This window comes from Hydra vulgaris, chromosome 12 (genome assembly GCF_038396675.1).
Source record: "Hydra vulgaris chromosome 12, alternate assembly HydraT2T_AEP".
NCBI lineage: Eukaryota > Metazoa > Cnidaria > Hydrozoa > Anthoathecata > Hydridae > Hydra > Hydra vulgaris.
In genome coordinates this window covers 20,701,601-20,720,194 of record NC_088931.1, presented here as the reverse complement: position 1 = coordinate 20,720,194, position 18,594 = coordinate 20,701,601, and the positions used below count along the sequence as shown (strand labels likewise).

The 18,594-nt window shown below is 26.5% G+C and overlaps 3 protein-coding genes and 1 long non-coding RNA gene across 4 annotated transcripts; 2 read left to right on the top strand and 2 right to left on the bottom strand.

The window, feature by feature from the left end:
- Nucleotides 1-566: 566 nt before the first annotated feature.
- On the top strand, nt 567-935 carry LOC136088004 (uncharacterized). Its single transcript, XM_065811640.1, has one exon. It carries the CDS (start codon nt 567-569, stop codon nt 933-935), a length of 369 nt encoding a protein of 122 aa, XP_065667712.1.
- Nucleotides 936-962: 27 nt separating this feature from the next.
- Nucleotides 963-1,826, top strand: LOC136088003 (uncharacterized). The gene has a single exon (XM_065811639.1). It carries the CDS (start codon nt 963-965, stop codon nt 1,824-1,826), a length of 864 nt encoding a protein of 287 aa, XP_065667711.1.
- Nucleotides 1,827-9,197: 7,371 nt separating this feature from the next.
- On the bottom strand, nt 9,198-11,755 carry LOC136087687 (uncharacterized). Its single transcript, XM_065811123.1, has 2 exons — nt 10,115-11,755; nt 9,198-9,986 (listed from the first exon to the last, which is right to left on the bottom strand). Exons 1-2 carry the CDS (start codon nt 10,229-10,231, stop codon nt 9,765-9,767), a joined length of 339 nt encoding a protein of 112 aa, XP_065667195.1. The 5' UTR covers nt 10,232-11,755; the 3' UTR covers nt 9,198-9,764.
- Nucleotides 11,756-15,363: 3,608 nt separating this feature from the next.
- LOC136087686 (uncharacterized) lies at nt 15,364-17,437 on the bottom strand. The gene is made up of 2 exons (XR_010641984.1): nt 15,657-17,437; nt 15,364-15,552 (listed from the first exon to the last, which is right to left on the bottom strand). It is a non-coding gene; the product is annotated as an uncharacterized LOC136087686 (long non-coding RNA).
- Nucleotides 17,438-18,594: the final 1,157 nt, after the last annotated feature.

Below are 18,594 nucleotides of genomic sequence, written 5' to 3'. Positions count from 1 at the left end.
AATTGTTGCATTTCAGAATTGAGGATCCTGCTCTTGGGCCCAAAATCTTAATGAATTCATTTAGAGAAATTCTGGTTCAACAAGGTCCTATAAAACTGAAGGAGGAAGATTTTCCAAAAGATGACCATGGACGAACATTCTCTGTGATGTATTATAAAGGGCATTTTCCAAATGGGGAAACCTATGAAAGAAAATGGTTAGTTTATTCCAAGCATTCAAACAGCATATTTTTTTTTCCTTGCAAAATATTTTCTATCGGAAAAAAGAGCACAAAATTAACTGAAAATGGATATTCTGATTGGAAACATATAACATCAGGTCTCAAGGACCATAAACCACAAGGAATGCTTTATAAAGTGGATGGATTTGGCTGCAAGAATGAAGAAAAATAAGACTGTCAATGAATGCAACTTAAAAAAATCAAATTAGAAGTGGAGTATTGGCAAAACATTTTGAAGAGAATAATTTCAGTTATAAAATTTCTTGCCTCTCACAATTTAGCATTCCATGGACACACTGATAAATTATTTTCTAAAGGCAATAGAAATTTTTTGGGCTTGATTGAAATGATTTCAGAATTTGATCCAATACTTCAAGAGCATCTAAGAAAAATTAAATCACATGAAGTAAGTGATCACAATCTCGACAAAAACATTCAAAACCAAATTATTCAACTTTTGGGTTCAGAGATAAAGAAATCTATAATTTTAAATTGTCAGAATGCAAAATATTATTCAATAATTATGGATTGCACTACAGACGTAACTCATCAAGAACAATTAACCCTAGTTCTTAGATTTTACAACTGCAAGTTATTTGCAGCTGAAGGGCATTTTATTGGATTTGTTGATGTAAATAGGACAACCGGTGAAGTTTTAACAGAAACTTTCCTGAAACATTTGACAGAAGCAGGTCTAGATATATTAAATTGTTGAGGTCAATCATATGATAATAAAGCAAACATGAAGGGGATTCATTCTGGAGTGCATAAAAGAATAAGAGACATTAACCCTAGAGCGTTTTTTGTGCCATGTAGTGCCCACAGCTTGAATTTGATGGTATGTGATGCTGCAAAATCTTCTTCAAAAGCAGTGTCATTTTTTGGTTTGGTACAAGAAGTTTATAACTTTTTCTCAGGTTCTAATATCAGATGGGCCATTTTAATGAAATCAATGCAAACTTTGACTTTGAAGCCACTGTCTGATACTCGATGGGAGTCTCGAGTGGAAAGCTTAAAGACATTACAATATGAATATTCCAAAGTTTATGATGCTCTAGTTGAAATTGCTAACAGTTCAGAGTATGATACATCTACCATATTTCAGGCAAATAATCTTGCCAAGCAAATGTCCAAATTTATATTCATGATAAGCTTGAGTGTATGGTATGACATATTATTTAAAGTAAATTTAGTCAGCAAAAAAATTCAGTCTCCAGACTATGATCTTTCAACAGCACAAACCGAAATTGACCAACTACTCAAGTATTTTAATGACTTTCGTGATAAAGGAATTAAGGATGCCAAACTTTTTGCTATGGAAATTGCAGAAGAATTAGAAGTAAGTCCTCAGTTTGAAGCTGAAAACACAGTTCGCCCCCGAAAGAAAAAAACTCTTTTTTCCTATGAATCTGCAGATGAACCAATTTTAAATCCAGAAACACAGTATGTGATGGAAGTTTTCAATGTACTGGTAGATCAAGTGCTATCATCTTTAACAAGTCAATTTAATCAACTGAAAGAACTTTCTGAGCTTTTTGGATTCTTATATAAAATTCCAGAAGTCACCCAAATACTGAAGCACTTAAGAAACATAGCAAGGATTTAGAGGTTGCCTTAACTGAAGATGGACATTCAGATGTGATTTCAAATCAATTATTTGATGAAATCAAAACAATATCCAGTATGGTTCCAGGAAAATTGCTCCCTAAGGCACTGATCAAGTTTATTTTAGAAAATCACTTTTATTATTATTTTTTTTTATTAGTTAACTTTTATTTCGCTGATTAAACAATATTACAATTTTTCATATAAAATAAATAACATCGTAAACATAAAAAACCTTTATAAAAAACGTTTTTAATCTTTTTAATTTATAATATATATATATATATATATATATATATATATATATATATATATATATATATATATATATATATATATATATATATATATATATATATATATATATATATATATACTGTTATAATCAGTCAGGGACTCAAAGAAGGTAAGGATGATGCGTTTATCATCACAGCCTTTCCATAGAGCCCCTTTAGTCACTCATTAAAATAAAAATAAAAATAAAACACTTAAACTTTTAAAGTAAAATAAAAAATTTAATAAAGCAGAACTCATTTTTTAAAAATTTAATAAAGCAGAGCTCATAAAAAGAAAAAATACAAAAAAATCTGAAAACAAATACTGTAAACTATAATATATATGTCAGGAATTAAGGAGATGCATTTTAGTTTGTTGTTTAAACGATGAAATGCTTTTACTACGAACAATCTTTTCCAAATTTAGTTATAGCATTGCAAATTTTATTGACATTGTCACTTACTGTTGCTTCCTTAGAAAGAAATTTCTCAAAACTAAAAATTAATTAAAACCAACTTAAGGTCAAATATGTCAGAGTGCAGACTTACAGGCTTAGCTGAGATATCAATTGAAATTGACGAGTTAAAGAACATAGATATTAGTGCATTAGTTCAAACATTTGCCAATATTAAAGTTCGTAAAGTCAAGTTTCAATGAAGTCATGACTATAATAATAATTTAATAAAAATAACTAAAAAATTTTTTTTTTTAGGCGGGCCTTGCATTTTAATCTTGCCCAGGGCCACCAAAGTTCGAAGGCAGCCTCTGCACATTGTTGTCTTTAATCTAACCAGCTGGCAATTGGTCCTTAGAAGACGCTTTTTGAACGTTCATAAGACGTCTTTTTAGGACCAAATTCAGGCTGGGTAAATAGCTCCTCTAAAGATCCTATTCCTCTAGAGTTCAAATCGTTCGTGGTCTACAAATTCGTATGTGCAGGATGTAACTCCTGTTATATAGGCGAAACTACTCGCCATCTTAAGACTATATATTAAATTACCATATATATATACATATATATATATATATATGTTAATTTAATATATATATATATATATATATATATTTATATTATATTAGCATATATATATATATATATATATATATATATATATATATATATATATATATATAAATATATATATATATATATATATATACATATATATATATATATATATGTATATATATATATATATATATATATATACATATATATATATATATATATATATATATATATATATATATATATATATATATATATATATATATATATATATATATATATATATATATATATATATGTATATATATATATATATATATATATATATATATTAAATTAACAAACTACCTGCACAAGCCAAAACTGTCAGTCAATGTAGCGGCACTCCTTGCATGTAGCAGTATTTCCTGCATGTTCTACCTATTTGTTAGTCGATGTATGTACACTCCTTATTTGTTCTACTTATTTTTCAGACAATGTATGTACACTCCTCTCATGTTCTATCTATTTGTCAGTCGAAGTATAAAATATGAAAGATTATGGATTTGCTTGTAACATAACTTGTATGTATAAAATATTTATATTGGGAGTATGCATCGAAGATGAGCGTTTTTATAAAAACAAAAAAATAAAAACTGTTTTTTTTGAGAATAAAACCAAATTCTGATCGTTTAAAATACTTTCCATTGGCAGCTAGGACCTTCTCCCAACTTTCAGGTAGCCTGTGGGTTCGACGCTGGAAAGTGTTTTGGTTTTTTTGAGGTAATCCAATCACGACTGAATTTTTATAATCAATTATTGTCAATACTTTATTCAGTAGTAACAATAATTGATTATAATAACTTGAAGAACATTACCGTATATTAGGTAGACAAATAAGGAAATATCTACTATATATTAACACTTTATTTTGTCAATATAAATTATACAAATAAATATCATTATTATATTTTTTTGAGATATAATTCAAGTTTGAGGTATAGTTCATAGTTTCGAGATTTTTCAAGATATAGTTTTTAAGTAATATATATTATAACAGGAGCGGATCCAGGCTGTAGCAAGTGTAGCAATTGCTACAGTCAGCTCAGTTTTTTTTCTCTTTTTATATTTTGCAAACATTTTTTTTTTTTTTTCATGCTAAAGAGAAAAGTAATTTAAATAAGATCTGGAGGTTACAAGTAAATAAAATACGGCGCTTCAAAGATTTATTCAAAATCGTATATAAGACAAGTTGACTATATTACGGAAATATTTTATTCGGGAAAATGAAATGCTTCACTGAAAAACCCATAAATTTTTGTTTTTTACAGGTTTTGTCTCACATACCCATAAATTTTTGAAAGAATGTCAAACATTTTGCAGCTTATCAACTTAAATTGATCTGGGAGTTAAATAAAAGGGCAAATCGACTGTAGCATACTTTAAAACAACTCTATACATACCCCCGATAATTTATTATATAATCATCCTATTTAACTGCAATCTTTTTTTTAACAACGAGGTCTTACGGAGTGACTAAAAGTCATCAAGCGAGAACCTGTAGCAATAAAAAAAGTGAAGCAAAGACAGAAATTCTGTTGAATATCCACTCTCCGTTTACAAAACTTTTTTTAATTAAGTGTGTAGCAAACATTAAATGAAAAGGTTTTATAATTATAAAGACTAAATTAAATAGTACCGTCTGTTGGCTTTCATTATTTAGTCTATTATGAAAATGGTGAAATTTGTTTATATTAATGAAAATTGGTGAAATGTGTTTTTTCCTGTTCTACGAGTTGTTTATCATTGAAGAAGTCAAACGATTTAAAAACGTTTTAAAAAATTTAAAGATTTCCCAGAGACAAAGGGAAGAAAGCGCGTTGGATAAAATGTTTACCTATTGCGAGTTTTAAAACGTCTAGCAACACTTTATTATATGATCTGATTGACATCAAAAACTTCAAAAAGGTTAAACTAAAATAACATTTTTCACAATTTTCCTCTCAGATAGATTTTTAGTTTATTCTAAAAGTGAACTTTCTGCTACTTTTTGCTTTAATTTGAAAATTTCTACTAGGAATTATTATTCTCTGCGACGAGGTGTATGTTACAAAAGTATTATTGTATCAGGAAGTTACTGTTTTTGGAAAACCAGTGATATAAATTCTTTTTCGAAAATGGTTCTGATATAGATATAAATCAACTTAATAAACATCTTTCCATGTTATTGACCCATTTCCGAACAAGATGGAGAGACGAGTATTTAAAAAATCTGCGGGAATATCATAAATCTTCCCAAAGTTAAAGGCTCAGCTCTAATTAAAAATGGTGATATGGTTTTATTAGATGATTCCCCTAGGAATTGTCTAATTAAACTATATCAAAGGAAATTCCTACTACTCTGTTTTTTTAACATCTATTAGGAACTATTGTTCTCTGTGACAAGGTGTATGTTATAAAAATGTTATTGTATCAGGAAGTTGCAGTATTGGGAAAACCATTGAAATAAATTCTCTTTTGAAAAGTGTTTTAGATGTTATGATAACTTGTAGTATAAGTTATATGTTTGATGGTCCTAAATTTCTTTTAAAAATGGTATGAAAACCTGTAAAAAACAAATAAATTCTTAATTTTTATGTGATCAAATTCATTTAACTTTAGAATCAGTAGGAAAGTCAAATGGCTAAGGCAATCATATGTGATAAAAATCTAATACTAATATTTAATGAAAAACCTTGGTTAACTACAGACGAAACTCTTTTGTTGTTTGACTTTAGTCCATGTTATCAAAAACATACAAAATAATGGACTCAGAAAGCGAAACTTTTTTTTAATGATAATACTTACAATGTTCTATAATCACTGTGAAACTTCTACGAACATTAACAAGACTGGTGATTTTATTAAACTTGTTGTCACATAATGGAAAACTTTTTATCTAAAAAGTGTGGGCATATATTTTAGATTCAATAATGATCAAAAAGCTTTCTCAGAGATCTAAATGATAAACAAAAAAAGTTTGTTTTGGATTTTTGCGATACAGCATTATGCATGAAAAAAAATCAGATAATAGGCATATAATATCAACACATGTCACAAGGCATTTCACAAATTATTCATGTGAAGAAATAGTCTAGCTGATTAAAACACTATCAAGATAAACACTTTTGTTACAAATATGTTATGTTAAGAAAATTTGTTACAGAACTACTTGAAACAAAATATAGAAATTTAAGAAAAGTATCTTTAGACATATTTTTTAAGTGTTCTTCAGAACCAAAGAAGTCTTCTTTACATGAACATATATTTTGAAATTAAGATTTGCTTAATGAATATGAAACTTTGACAGTATAATGTTTTATTTTTTTAAATTCTGGTCAATATCCGAAATCATTTGAAATTAAAAAAATTTTAAATATGGATTAAAAAAGTCTTTTTGACAATACTGTTCAATGGCTTTTCTTCAATTTGATTAAAGATAAAGTTTGTTTGACTTTCATATTCAATACTTTTATGCTTTAATGCATTACTTAATTGAAATTGAGTGTTTCATCATTATATACTTTCCTATATTAATTTATCAAAACCCACTGAAAACTTTCTACACCAAAATCAAACTAAGAACTATGTTGTTTTAAACAATGATTGACCATATTAGGTTTATCTTATTAGATTGACATTTATTTATTGACACTTTTGTTTTTGTTATTTGCTGATATTTGTTGATTGTATTGTTGTTAATTGTAATATGCCTGAAGTTTGCTGTTTTGGGATTTTGAAATCATTTCTTATTTATTTAAAGCAAAATATTTTTTATAGAAATGTTTAGTTACTTTAGTTCTATTTTTTATTTGAAACCAGTTTCTTTTTTTCATTATCATTTTTCTTCAATCTGTTTCTTTTTTTCATTATCGCTTTTCTTCAATCTGTTTCTTTTTTTCATTATCATTTTTCTTCAATCTGTTTCTTTTTTTCATTATCATTTTTCTTCAATCTGTTTCTTTTTTTCATTATCATTTTTCTTCAATCTGTTTCTTTTTTTCATTATCATTTTTCTTCAATCTGTTTCTTTTTTTCATTATCATTTTTCTTCAATCTGTTTCTTTTTTTCATTATCATTTTTCTTCAATCTGTTTCTTTTTTTCATTATCATTTTTCTTCAATCTGTTTCTTTTTTTCATTATCATTTTTCTTCAATCTGTTTCTTTTTTTCATTATCATTTTTCTTCAATCTGTTTCTTTTTTTCATTATCATTTTTCTTCAATCTGTTTCTTTTTTTCATTATCATTTTTCTTCAATCTGTTTCTTTTTTTCATTATCATTTTTCTTCAATCTGTTTCTTTTTTTCATTATCATTTTTCTTCAATCTGTTTCTTTTTTTCATTATCATTTTTCTTCAATCTGTTTCTTTTTTTCATTATCATTTTTCTTCAATCTGTTTCTTTTTTTCATTATCATTTTTCTTCAATCTGTTTCTTTTTTTCATTATCATTTTTCTTCAATCTGTTTCTTTTTTTCATTATTGGACAAAAAGTTTATTGTAATGAATTAATGAAGTTTATTATTAAAAATATGAAAATATTTATAAATTATTTTTATAAATTTATATAAATCAATATAGTGCCTAATTTAATTTTCAGATATTTTATTTTAAAGCAACATTTAATTAAATAAAAAAATTGAATTTTAAACAAATTTAGATTAAATTTGTCGTTTTCATTTTCAAATATCAACCTCCAATTTTTTTGCAGACCAAAACATTTTAACAACCACAAATATTTTGTTGATTTAAATATATAGATAAATTTATATGATAATGTTTTGTGTATAATTTGACATTAATACATTGACTGGCAATAGGAATACCAAGAACTAAATGTAAATACACTGACTGAGGATCAGGGTTCGTTCAGGGTTTTTAGTCATGATTAAAAGTCAGAAAAGACAAGTAAACTATCATTTTGTTAAAAAATATTCAATTTAATTAGATGGTTTTAACGTCGCGTAAATCAAGTAATCTTCTACCGCTCTAAACGGACGAAAGAAGAAAGCAGTGGTAAGGGAGCTACTTGGACTTCTAGTACTGTCGGCAAATGTGAAAAACGAGGACCTTTTTTTTTTTTTTTGGGACAAAAAATATTTATGGCATTTTTGCTACAGTCAATATAAATCCTGGATCCGCCCCTGTATAATTACATATATTGCCAAAACTATGTCTTGACTATATCAAAACTATATATATATATATATATATATATATATATATATATATATATATATATATATATATATATATATATATATATATATATATATATTTATATATATATACTATATATTATAATAATATATATTGCTGAAATTAACAACAATGAGATTTGCGATACATGCATAAAGTTTGTTTTAAAACTTTAGAGTCTTCGAGTTCTAAAATTCAAGAAACAGTTTTTTTTTAAAATATATATAAATATATATTTTATTTATAATTATTTTCTTTTATGTATGTAAAATTTTAAAAAAAAAATACTGAAAAAGTTAAACTACTATTCTCAATTATGAATAACAAATATGCAAGTATAGTTACGATGAAATGATGATAACCTAAAACAAAGTAAGTTTAGTTTTGAAACATTTCATTAATAAATCTTTTAATGAATGTATAAAGCTTTTTCTATCTAGACTATTTCTACTCCAGCTAGCAATTGCTCTACATTATTTATAAAAATAGAACCTCTTTGTATACATAATTTTGAGCAATGACTTTTTTTTTAGCTTAACCGGAAGACTTTATTCAGTAGTAACAATCGATTATAAAAAAATTAAGAAAGGAACTGTACTTTAAGTGAAAAAATACAAAAATATTTATTTAACCTTATGAAGAATGGCAATTATAAATATTGACAAACCTAAATCTTGACTAAAAAACTAAAGAGATGTAAGATGCACTCATAAAGTGGTTCAAAGTCTTCAAGTTCAAACTTCAAAAATCAGGTTGTTTTTTTTAAAATTGGGTTATGTATGCAAGCTTTTAAATAACTTTTCAAAATTAGTGTTAATATAATCTAATATTCTTAACTAAATACTTCAATGTAAGTTTATATAAAAGATTGGAGTGTGCAATCTTTTGTATTTGTTTTTTAATATCAATTTTAAAATTAATTTATGCTTTTCTGTTATGTCCTTTGCTAATGAAAACGAGCGCACTCTACAATATAATTATATCATATTTTCTGATAAATTCTTATTTAATTCTTTCTCCATAACTATTCCTGAAGAATGTCAAGTTTTTTAATGCTATAAAAACCAGTTTTTATTCGAAAACATTCCTCGACTTTAATAAATAAATACTGCATGTTATGGTTAACAGCTGATAATCCTCCTCTGTTTTGCACATCAATTAACTTTTCTTTTATATCATTGGTTAGCATACTTTCTAGTAACAAGATAAGAGATTGATAGTTTTTAGAGTATTCTTTTACTTTTTTTGAATGTGATATTAGTTTATCCACATATTTGGTTGCAAAAAGAATGCAATAAAGCTTTTGCAATCCAGAAAAGTAGGATTCTGCATTAAGAACAAAGTCTGCATATATTTTAGAAAAATATCTTTCTACATCACCAGACTTACAAAGTTCTTTAAAATACTTTTTAGTTTCTGATCAGTTACAACAAAATTAAATTTTTTTAATAGGCTCCGTTAAATCATTGGGATGATAGGATGTATTTAATATCTTTTTTTTGGCATGTGCAATCAATGAATCAATATCTTCAATACTGATACAAGAAATTTCATCTTCATTGGTCATATGTTTTGATCGTATGTGTCTTTTGAGACCTCCTTTAGTTTTATATGACTTTGAACATTGAAGACAAAGCTGATTTAATTGGTCAGAAATCTAAAGAAAAGTAACATAATACTCATTACATAAGAAAGTAATTTAACATATGTAATTTTAACACACTTGATTAGTTTAAAACTGTAAAAAAACAAGATTTAAATTTATTTGTGTTATATGATTTTTACCTCTGAACCTGTGTCTTCAATTTCTATTTCAATTTCTTCTTCAAAATCATCGCTATTTAAAAAATCAACTAAGATTTCTAGAGTATTTTGTTGAGAGTAACTTAAGGCGTTGGCCATTAAAATATTTGTTTTGCAACTACATTGATCACGTGACTTTTTTTTAAAAACTCGGAAAACAAAAGAATAAAGCAATAGCTTCCAGACCAAGGTTTATTTCTATAGAGTATGATTGAAGTTAGAAACAAAACTTGCAAAAACGCAGTTTTATGTGTCGTATATAGACCGCCTTCCGGTAATAAAAAAGCATTTGACAAACAAATTAAATATTTAATAATAAGCGAAGAATTATGTCGCAAATGCCAAAACAAAGACATCAGAACTTTTTTAATATTATGTTTCAAAATCGATTTATTTCAACTATAAATAAACCTACTCGAAACACAAAAAATACTGCTACTTTAATTGATCAAATTTTAATCAATAATTTCAAAAACATAAAAATTAAAACTGGAATATTTATAACAGACATATCTGACCATTTTCCGGTTTTTATAACAACGCGAAAATCGTTAAATCAACTTTCTAAAAAAGTAAAAACTAAAAATCGAGTATTTAGTGACGCTTCTTTTGTGACATTTATTAGCCAATTATCGACGACAAACTGGGAATCTGTTTTGAAAACAAAAAATGTAAATGAAGCCTATAAAAATTTATATCATATTTGAATGTCACTACAATAAAGCATTCCCAATAACAACTAAATTTATTAAAACAAAAACTCTACAAAATCACTGGATAACACCTGCAATCATAAAATCTTCGAAAAAAAAGCAACGATTATATAAAAAGTTCATTAAAAAAAGAACTTTTAAAAATGGAACAAACTATAAAAACTATAATCGTCTTTTTGAGACGCTTATAAAGTGCTCAAAAAAGTTTTACTATAGTAGTCAATTATTAAAATACAAAAATGATATTCAAAAAACTTGGAACATAGTAGAAGAGGTCATAGGTTAAAATCAGGAGATGAGACTAGCGTTTGGGTTTAAAAAGAGCCACTCTAATGATGTTGTTCATCTTGTTCATGATATCTTTAAACCATTTGATGTAAAAAAATATACATTAGGTGTATTTATTGATCTTAGTAAGGCTTTTGACACTGTCGATCAGTACATTTCATTAACAAAATTAGAAAACTATGGTATTAAACATATAAATATTACGTGGTTTAAAAGCTATTTGACAAATAAAAAACAATACATTTCTTATAATGAAGGTAAAACGACCAATATGAACATAACATGTGGGGTTCCTCAGGGATTTATATGAGGACCACTTCTATTTCTCATTTTTGTTAATGATTTAAGCAAAGCTTGCGCTGAACTAGATACAGTTTTATTTGCAGATAATGCAAATCGATTTTATGCACATAATGATATAAATATTCTGTTTAAGTCAGTAAACAAAGAGCTATTAAATCTTAATGATGGTTTAATGCAAACAAATTATCTCTAAAATGGAACCAAAACAAAATTTACTTTTTTCCATTATTTTCATGACAGAGATAAAATTCCTTTAAAACTTCCAAAACTTTGTATTGCCAATCAGGACATAAAAAGTAAAAACACTTAAAAATTTCTCGTCGCGCTTCTTGATGAAAATATGATGTGGAGAGATCACATACAACATCTCGAGAATAGAATCGCAAGGAAAATAGGCCTGCTTTTCAGCGCAAGGCCTTTTTAAATCCAACTTGTTTAAAGCTTATATATTTCTCTTTCATTCATTGCTATCTTAATTACGCAAACATTGCTTGGTGCAGTACAAATAAAAATAAAATTAAAATAACTACTTCATAAACAAAAGCATGCAAACAGAATCATTTCTAATGTGCGCCGTTATACACACTAGGGCAGGTCAAATTACAACTTTTTTTCGATTTCAGTGTTTGGCATTATGGAGATAATTTCTAAACAGTCCAAAAACATATCCTGGAAAATTTTATGAAATTAAAATAGTTTCTTCATGAGCGATTTTAGCTTTGAAGTTGGGTCCTAAGGCTTTCCGCGCAACATTTACTGCGGCATTGTATTATAAATTCAGGACCCAACTAATTTATATATAAAATAAAATAAATAAAAAGCAAAAGGACTGACAGTTACTTAGAAATAAAGAAAAACAAAATAAAGTACTCTAAGTCAAAAAAATATATATTTTTTCTAAGTTAGATATTCATACTTTAACAAAATTCTTTTGTAAATTCTGGTCCGGATTTTATAAAATAAACGCAAATTTAAAATGTTGAAAATTTGTTTAATGGTTATATCAGGGGTCTAAAACTGTAATAATGAATATTTATTTTAACTATTTAATGAAAAACCTCTCAACCTTAAATAGGTTGCCGACGCCTGGGTTATATAATAGAATCTTTGTAAAATAGAAAACTATCTTAATTATTTCAGATAAGTTAAATTTATCCAATAAGTTAAATTTTAATAACGATTATTAGAAACTTTGAAATAACTGTCAAAATTTTAAATTATATAAAAAATTCCATAAAAAAAATTGCATTCAGATCTTTTTATTTATTAAGAACCACGCGAGGTAATGACTAACTCAAAAATTATTATACATTGTTATTAAAGTTTAATTTTACATGTACAAGTAGCAATAAATTAGTTTTTAAATTAACAAAAAATATCATCATATGTCTCACCGTAATAACGTTTAGACATAAAACTCTTTCTATGCTTTTTGCTTAGAATTTTTGCTAAAATATGCTTATGACGTGCTTCCTTTCCAAAAACAGTACGAGAAGCCATGGAAACAAGTTGTACAGATCTCTCAACACTCTGTGAATGTGAAGGAAGACCTGGGAGGTCAATTTTTTCTCCAGATAATAACTTTTCTACTATCTCTTCATCAGTAATATCTTGAGTTATTGCTGGTTCATCTATGTCTTCATCAAAAATGTTTATGAGCTCATACCATATATGAGCATCAATGTTAATTTCTGGAATTTTATTAATTCTGTTTATGATTTTAAATATTGGTATATTTAATTAAAAATTTTTTTGCAACGCCATCTTTATCACTTACATTTTTATACAAATTAAAGATTGCCGCACTTACGCAAAATAAACAAATGTTATAATTGTGTGGGAAAAAGAAAGTTTTGTGGACGAAAAATAATGTTTTCAAACAAGCGTAAAACACGAAATTGCACAAAAAGCAAGTTTGGTGGAAGTCCTAACCCTCTTGCAATATACTTTATCACTCTAGTAATGGAGGCCTTTGTCTTTCCGCCTCCATCTAATGCTTGATAAAATCATTCAATCACAGCAGTTAGTAAGTCAGCCGTGGAGCGAGAAGATCAAAAACCGCATTGATTGTCTGACTGTGGGTTATTTGACTCAAGATTGGAAATTAAAAGTTTGTTAATCAAAGACAAAAATACCTTGCTAATAAAAGAAAGAACTATAATTAGACGATAGCTGGAGGGATCAGAATCTTTTTCAGAGTTTTTAAAAATTGAAACCATAAATAACATTTTCCAGCAAGCAGGTAATCAAGATTCAGTCAAGCACTTATTGAATAAGATAGAGAGAACTGAAGAGAATTCAGGAGAACAACTTTGCAATACTATGACAGGAATGTTGTCTAGACCACAAGCCGTAAAAGAGTTTATTTGAGATATGGCTTTAGCCACGGAAGCTGGAGTTATTTTAATGTTTAACAATGGATTGAACTGTTTAACCGAGTGGTAAGAAGAGTATGACAATAAGATTAAAAAGTTGAATTAGAAGAAATTTTCTTTGCAATTAGTGAAGCCTTACCCTCGGGAGAGGTAATAAAATTAGTTCCATGAATAAGAGAAGGAATGCGACACCTATCTTTGTTAGTGACGCTGTTGAAGATTTTCTAAATATCTCTATAGAATAACGTTTGAAATAAGATACAAGATTTATTTATTTGGGATTAATGACGCTTAGCCTCAGACAGCACCTTTTTACATTGATTTCTTGCAATAATAAACAGGCATTTGTTCTCAAGAGATTTGTTCGTTTTAAAAAGGTGAAAAAAATGATCACAATTAGATATATCAGTTGCACAAGAAGGTGAACCACCTAAAGGAGAAAAAGAAAAAACTTAACACAAGCTAAGGTCACAGACGAGGCACAAATCACGGAGAGAAGATAAGTGATTAGTGTTATCTGAAAAATGAATCATGATTTAAGTTTAAAGAGAACTTGACTATTAATTTATAGTTGACTCGAAATGGAAAAGAAAGGAAAGGTTGTATTTTTGTATAGTTGGGTTGACTTATTTTTTTTTGCAAAATCAATGTTTATTACTCAAAAATAAAATTTTAAGTATATCTATATTGTAGCTGAATATAGGAATATTTAATTTAATTATATTGTTATTTGATTATTTATACTTTATCAAAATTGTTAAAAAAAATTTTAAATTGTTTATTTACTAATTTTTTATTTATTTGTGTATTTGATGTTAAATGAAATGTAAATCAAGGAAAGTTAATTATTTTTTATGTATTTTAACGAAAACTTGTCTTATATTATTGAGAATATTATAGATAACATTTTCGATAACATACAATCTATTTTATATCTAAAATATTTGATAGAAACTTAATAAACTTTTATATGAACGGAATATTAACTGCAACATTTCTTTTATTTACGGAAACTATCCGGCAGTTGCGATGACCAATTACCCAATCGGCTAATTTAGTTGTAAATGCGCATTAGAAACTCGTTTAAATACGTATCAATGTGGTATGTATGTTAGCCATTTTATCGTGTCGAACACGCATTAGAAATAAGCATTAGATGCGTATAAAGACAGGTATACAATCCGACGCCTACTGGGTATCAGACTCGCATTTGAAACTTGTAAACACGTATAAAACACGTATAAAACACGATAACCAGAGAATATTCAATACGATATTTTCCTGGCATTATTTACGAATATATGTTAGCCATTTTATCGTGTCAAACGCGCATTAAAAATAGACATCAGATGCGTAAAATGACAGGTATACAATACGACGCCTACTGAGTATCAAACTCGCATTTAAACACGTATAAAACACGATAACCAGAGAATATTCAATACAATTTTATTAACTAATATGAATTCATAACATAATGATAATGACTAGCAGTAAGCAATCCGTAATACGGGTTATGAGTTATTAAATCATTAATAACAATAGAAACACATTAATAACTTGATATATTATCTAAAATATTAAATACAAATTTATCTATAAATATTTTAACTTTGACTCCGTATCAGCAACGTCATTGCTTATAGGTAACGACATAAAGACCGCATTAACATCAGTTCTTTTTAAAATCTGTCACAACACAAGTACCAGAAAAGGAAAGTCAAGTAAAGCCTGCAAATACCTAAAAAAAGACATGAAAAAAAATTAGAACTTTTAATTACAAAAGTACTATTTGCATTTTATTGTTAGTAGAATTAGGATAATAATAACAGAAAATATATGAACCTGTCATTTCCAAAAGGGCACAAGTCCATTTACTAAAACTTTTCAAAATCAACAAAAATATGATTTTTATTAAAATAATGTCTAGGTTGCTAAAGAAATTAAACATAGAAGTAGATAAATAAAGAATGTATATAACTTATGTATTTTTTCTTTTTTATAAAAAAAACATAAATCATACAGAAATTTTTAATTTAAACTTAAAAACTAACTGCTAAAAGATTTGGACATATGTCCTTTTCGAAATGAAAGGTTCATATATTCTGTCTACAGAATATATGAACCTGTCAATAATTAAAAAAGATTATAAAAAGGCTAGACAACACAATGTATACATTGTTACTATAGTAACGCTGGCAAATAACACCACAACTTAATAAGATATTTTATTAACTTAAATACTTGGACTAAAAAGATTTTATTTATTACAATATTAGAACAATCAAGAGACAATTATAGTTAAACAATTTGAGTAACTATATATTTTTTCTTTTTTATAAAAAAAACATAAATCATACAGAAATTTTTAATTTAAACTTAAAAACTAACTGCTAAAAGTTTTGGACATATGTCCTTTTCGAAATGAAAGGTTCATATATTCTGTCTACAGAATATATGAACCTGTCAATAATTAAAAAAGATTATAAAAAGGCTAGACAACACAATGTATACATTGTTACTATAGTAACGCTGGCAAATAACACCACAACTTAATAAGATATTTTATTAACTTAAATACTTGGACTAAAAAGATTTTATTTATTACAATATTAGAACAATCAAGAGACAATTATAGTTAAACAATTTGAGTAACTATATTATAAAATAGCAAGCAACTCTTAAAATATTTCTTATCAATGATCATTATCATTTGTGGTATTAAGAAATATGTAAGAGCTCAGTAATTACATAAGTTTTATTAAATCTCTCACTCATCTAAGAGAGAGAGAGAGAAAGAAAGTGTTTCCAAAGCAGCATGTTAACAAATGTAAAAAAGCACGGAATAAATAGTAGTAACTGGTTTATTATATTACCAGTAAACAAAATTATTTTTACCTTGATTAAAAGCTAATTTCCAGCATTTCTTAATTAAGCTCCAGCTTCTCTCTAACTGTTGACTAATGATTAATAGAGTAAATTTCACACATACTAAATTTACAAAATTAAAACCATGTTTCAACAGTTAGCTAACTAATCAAAAAATGACAAAGGGAAGACAAACTAAAAAAAAAATGAAAAAAAGAACAGAATTATAATAGAAGTTATAAAAAAAAAAAATTATTTAGATTTAAAAGTGTCAATTGTTTCTATAAATAGTTAAACTCATACTTTGCTTTGTTCTGAAGTGTCTAAAGTAAAATCAAATTAACAGACATTAACACTGCTTGACACTGAATTCTGTCAAGTAAGTTTTCTGCACGCCAAGTTGCATTTCTTACATTTCAAAAACGATTAATTTCATCCAGCCTAGATCTATTTTTTTCATTTGACAACTATTTTTACATTAATAACTTCGTTGAGCCTAATACTATCTACTTCAATTTCACTGTTATCATTAAACGTATTACCAGTAATCTTACTATTGTTACAATTGAATAAATGAACGTAAAAGAATCTTACAAATTGTGATCTTTTCTAGTCAAAGACTTTATTTAAACTTAAGATTTATTGAAATCCATATCTTTGTATATGTTTATATACATAAGTCGTTTATCAAAAATATTTAACAATATTTATTTACATCAATTATTTTTAATTTAACAAAGAATCTACAATGCACAAAATTATTTTTACCTTAATGAACAAAAATAATAAATGCACAATCTTGTATAAAAAATTGAAGCAATGTCAGTCACTATATTTTACTCGAAAGTAATTATATATATATATACATACATATAAATGTATATATATATATATATATATATATATATATATATATATATATATATATATATATATATATATATATATATACTGAAATATAGGCAGATTTAAGTTTATAAACTTTCGTGTCAACAAATTACAGTCAGTTTTCCATGTTAAATACACAAAATATATATCTAATATAATATATATCAAATATAAAATAAATCCAATATAAAATAAAACAAAATAGTAAACTTACTCAAACCAGTATCAGTTACACCGTGTGAAGTAACTAAAAAACACTTCAGTTCTTTTCAATCACTCAAAAAAATAACTTTTAGCTCTTTCCAATAGCACTAAAAAATAAAACAAAACTTGCTTAGCTGATTTGCCTAGTTTATAAGAATCTGAAAACAGATAAGTAAAAAACCAAGAACAAACAAACATTTATTTGTTAGAACTACTATATTTAAACAAATAAAATTAAACAAAGAATAACGTCAATTCTCCTTAAAAGCTAAAAAAAATTTTCAGCTCAAATTTGCTTGCAGACCATGCTTGTAAAACCATGTTAATAAGAAACACATTTAGAAAAGCCTAGAAAAAATTCATAAAAATTTACATACATTTGTGCTTTTATATCGCATAAATCCATCATATGATAAATCTGAAATGACGAAATGTAATGGATAAGTGAATACAAAGAAAAACATCATATATGAATCGAAAATCAATATATTTGATAGAGATAAGATGTCATGATAAAAGAGTAGTAGTTGATAAATATTGTTATTTCATGTTAGCTTTTAGAAAACAAATCATGTTGGTACTTCATCGTTCTAAAAATTCAAATTAAGACATAAACAAAATGTATATACGGCAAAATGATTTTTCTTGAGTGGCTTATTAAAAGCAGTGAGTTTCAATAATAAAACCACTTATAATTTTTAACAATAGACACCAACATAAAGGTAAGCCAAATGTAACAACATTAGTAACATAAATAACAACTTTATGCAAAATCTTGCTCAACACGTTTGCCAAGTCACACACTTTGAAAATATGGAAAAAA

Bases quoted from the DNA above. Each gene is read 5' to 3' on its own strand.
- LOC136088004 (XM_065811640.1), top strand. From the start codon at position 567: ATGATTTCAGAATTTGATCCAATACTTCAAGAGCATCTAAGAAAAATT.
- LOC136088003 (XM_065811639.1), top strand. From the start codon at position 963: ATGAAGGGGATTCATTCTGGAGTGCATAAAAGAATAAGAGACATTAAC.
- LOC136087687 (XM_065811123.1), bottom strand. From the start codon at position 10,231: ATGGCCAACGCCTTAAGTTACTCTCAACAAAATACTCTAGAAATCTTA. The intron at 9,987-10,114 runs GTAAAAATCATA...ACTTTTCTTTAG, and splicing joins TTGAAGACACAGGTTCAGAG to ATTTCTGACCAATTAAATCA.